This window comes from Macrotis lagotis, chromosome X (assembly GCF_037893015.1).
Source record: "Macrotis lagotis isolate mMagLag1 chromosome X, bilby.v1.9.chrom.fasta, whole genome shotgun sequence".
Lineage (NCBI taxonomy): Eukaryota > Metazoa > Chordata > Mammalia > Peramelemorphia > Peramelidae > Macrotis > Macrotis lagotis.
The window spans coordinates 26,738,091-26,742,013 of NC_133666.1; the positions used below are offsets into that span (position 1 = coordinate 26,738,091).

Consider the following 3,923-nt stretch of genomic DNA (forward strand, 5'->3'; position numbering starts at 1 on the left):
AGAGATATAAATTTTTCCCTAAGGATTTGTTATCTCATTGTTGTCATTATCCTCAATGAAATGATGGATTGTTCCCATGATTTATTCTTTGACTGCTCCCTCGTCTTCACTTAGTCCAAGGTATTTCTTCATTGTGCTTGATATCTTCTTCGGTTTACCCATAGTTCTAGTTTTTCATCTGGGGGCTTTTGCTTAGTTTACATTCTGCTCCATTTCTCCAGGCTAGTGGGGCTAGGCTCTGCTTGAACTTGGGTCTGGAGGATGATTAGATCCTGCTTTCTGCAGGTCATGTTTGGTTTTATCTCTTGCTGTAGTTCGGACTGAAGGTGGGTTGGATAAAGTGGATAAAGTCTCTGGATTGCCTAGAGCACTGCTCTAGCCTCTTTCCTGTTGCAGATTGGGACCTTGCCTTACTCTGTGCTGCTCTGTCCTTATTTCTTATTAAGTCATCAAGATGTGTACTTTGCCTTCCACCTACCCTAGTTTTATCTCCCCTTCATGCCTCTGCAGGAGTCTGGTGGTCTCTTAAACAGACCTGAATTATGTAGAAGACTTTACAGCTAATTATCTTTGTTTTTTAATAATTGTTTCTTTCTGGTGCATTTTTAGGTCTTACTGAAGTGTTTGGGATCTGGGCTCCTCTAAGTCCTAATATATTGTCATATTCCCATAATTCCCCTGGGGAGTCTGAATCTTTTTTTTTCTTTTTCTTTCTTTTTTTTTTAGGTTTTTTTTTGTAAGGCTAACGGGGTTAAGTGGCTTGCCCAAGGCCACACAGCTAGGTAATTATTAAGTGTCTGAGGCCAGATTTGAACCCAGTTACTCCTGACTCCAGGGCCGGTGCTTTATTCACTACGCCACCTAGCCGCCCCAGGGAGTCTGAATCTTAATGCCTTCCCTATGTGATAATACTGATACTGGGGAATAATGATACGGCCACTCTGCTTAAGTGAGATGTCTTTGAATGGGAAAATAATGACTTATCCATAATTTTCACAAGGGGAAATTGAATGCCAGGAGGATGAAATCAGATCTAAATTTCATGTAGTGAGATTAGTCACAAAAGTAACTGCCAGTGTCAAGAAGTGGTTCTTTGGTAACAAACAATTTGTGGTCAGAGTTATATTTAAAGCACCTTGGATTATCTATCATAAGATCATAGATTTAGAGCTTAAAGGGACCTCAGAGGACATTTAGTGCAATTCCTTAAGAACTGAACTAAGAAGATGAGGCACAAGGAGGCAAAGTGACCTGCCCAAGATCACATAATGTCTGAGGTCAAATCTGAATCCATTTCCTCTGACTCTAGAACCTCAGTATACTTTCTTCTCCAGCAACCTGCCTTTCAGGGCTTACTTTGCAAGTCTTCTAGGGGGCAGCCAGGTGGCACAGTGGATAGAACACTGTCCCTTGCAAACACTTAATGATTACCTAGCTGTGTGACCTTGGACAAGTCACTTAATACCATTGCCTTGCAAAAATAAAAGTAAATAATTTAAAATAAATAAATTTCAAGCCTTCAACATTTCCTTCAACACCTCCATACCATGACTACATAGCATAATATACCTTTGTTGATTAGGGATGGATAAAAACTAGGTTAGGAAATTAAAACAAATAATATTATCACAAAATAAATCTCACCTCATTTGTCTGAAGCCATTTGTTTGTCCTTATTAATTTTGATGAATTTTCTTTGCTATGCAAATGGGGCAGGGTTTAGTAGGTGGTCTATGAGGACTTCTGCCCCACACACTTAAATGGTTTGGAAATTACTGTTTTACATAGACTAAATTAACCATAAAACTACAACCTTCACCTTCCATTCTCTATCTCAGAGCCCCAGCCCCTCCTTATGAATGTTGCTTATTAGAAATCTGTTCTTGACAATGGGCATCTGAACAAAAAGAGAAAGGAGCCCAGATTCTCCTAGTTCTGAGTCAAGCCTGAAGTTAAAACTTTATACAGGGTATCCTTCACCTCCTTGTTCCTCAGACTATAGATGATGGGGTTCAACATGGGGATAATCACAGTGTAGAGGACAGAGACTACACGGTCCTGGTTCAGGGAGTAACTAGATGTGGGCCGTAAGTACATGAAGATAATAGTTCCATAGAACAGACTTACAGCAGTCATATGGGAGGCACATGTGGAGAAGGCTTTGCGCTTGCCCTCAGTTGATCGGATTTTCAAGATGGCAATGATAATAAACATATAAGAGACTACAATGATACTCAAGGAACTCATCTGGATGAAACCTGCAGAAGTAAAGAGTAGGAGCTCACAAACATTGGTGTCAGAGCAGGACAAGGCTAGCAGTGGAGGAACGTCACAGAAGAAGCTATTTATGATGTTGGAGTTGCAGAAGTCGAGAAGAAAAGTCGAGGTAGTCACTATCATTGAGTTGATCAACCCAGCCACATAGCACGCAATCACCAAAAGGACACAGATCTTTAAGGATACAGTGGCAGAATAGAGCAAGGGACTGCAGATGGCAACATAGCGGTCATATGCCATAGATGCCAAGAGGTAGCATTCAGTTGATGCAAAAAGAATGAAGAGGCTCATTTGAGCCACACATGCTGAAAAACCAATGACCTTGTGGTCTGACAAGAAGTCAGCTAGCATCTTTGGGACTGTGACAGAGGAGTAACAGAAGTCAAGGAAAGACAGGTTGGTGAGGAAGAAGTACATGGGAGTGTGGAGGCGTGGGTTGATCCGAATTAGAGTGATCAAACCCAGGTTCCCTGACACAGTGATTAAATAAATGACAAGGAATATACCAAAAAGAGGACCTTGCCAAACAGTGTCTTCTGTGATTCCCAAGAAGACAAATTCCATTGGGGATGTTTGGTTCCCCTTCTTCATGGTCCCTGTGTAAGAGAGAGTAATGGGATTGGTGAGGATGGAGGCAAATGGAGCACTGTTAATGTAGAACAAACTCCCCCAAATTAACCACAGATGTCCTTCCTCCATCCTAACCTCTTTCTTCCCTACCCCTGGTCTGGGCCATCTCAGAACCCATCTAGGTGGCTGTTTGCACAGCTTGATTGAGATAGAAGTCCTTCCAATGAGATAAAGGGCCATCATATCTTATCATTGGTCCTGCCACTGTATCATTAGGCCCTCTTGCCTTTCCCTCTACATTCTGTAGAACCTGGGTACTCTTATCTGATGTACTGATGTACCTCAAGACCCTCTTAGGCTCTTATGTTTCTGGGCTTTTCCATTTGCCATTACTTTTATGTGTTATCTCCCCCAATTAGTGCAGGAACTGTCTCTTTTTTCCTATTTGTAACTCCAGCTTTTAGCACTATCATTGGCATATAGTAAACACTTAATTACTCCTAAAATTTTATTTTATTCAGTAGATGTGAACTGAATTTAGGATTTCATTGGAATAGGAAATTTGTAGTTGAGAAAACTATCCATGTCAAGGTAGGTAGGCATACTATATAGTGTTAGAGGGTTGCCTGGGGCCCTGGGAAGGTAAGTGACTTGACAAGACTCACATAGCCAGCCTGTGTAAGAGACAGGACTTGAATGCAGAATTTCTCTCTACCCATCAAACCCTGCTGCCTCTCTGTAGAGCATAGGACTGGGAACTGAAAGGTACCTTATAGACAACATAGTCCAATCCTGTAATTAGTTAAATGGGGGAAACAGAGGAGCAGAGAGGGAAGTGATCTGCTCAAGACACATAGAAAAATCACTAAAAAAAGACCATAAAGATCATCCAGTCCTACTCCCTTCATTTATAAATGAGAAAACTGAGGCCCAGAGAGGGAAGGTAATTCACCAAAGTCCATACTACAAGTTAGCCTCAGAGATGAAACTGGAAAATAGATCTCTCAATTTTTGCTTCAATACATTTTCCACTATGTCAGGCTGACGGGTACTCCTGTTTTCCCTTCTTCACAAAT

At 41.2% G+C, this 3,923-nt stretch overlaps 1 protein-coding gene across 1 annotated transcript; it reads right to left on the reverse strand.

Annotated features, from left to right (window-relative positions):
* Nucleotides 1-1,929: 1,929 nt before the first annotated feature.
* On the reverse strand, nt 1,930-2,868 carry LOC141498620 (olfactory receptor 5AR1-like). Its single transcript, XM_074201811.1, has one exon. The coding sequence runs from the start codon at nt 2,866-2,868 to the stop codon at nt 1,930-1,932; it is 939 nt and encodes a 312-aa protein (XP_074057912.1).
* Nucleotides 2,869-3,923: the final 1,055 nt, after the last annotated feature.

Coding starts and splice junctions, on each gene's coding strand:
- LOC141498620 (XM_074201811.1), bottom strand. CDS start 2,868: ATGAAGAAGGGGAACCAAACATCCCCAATGGAATTTGTCTTCTTGGGA.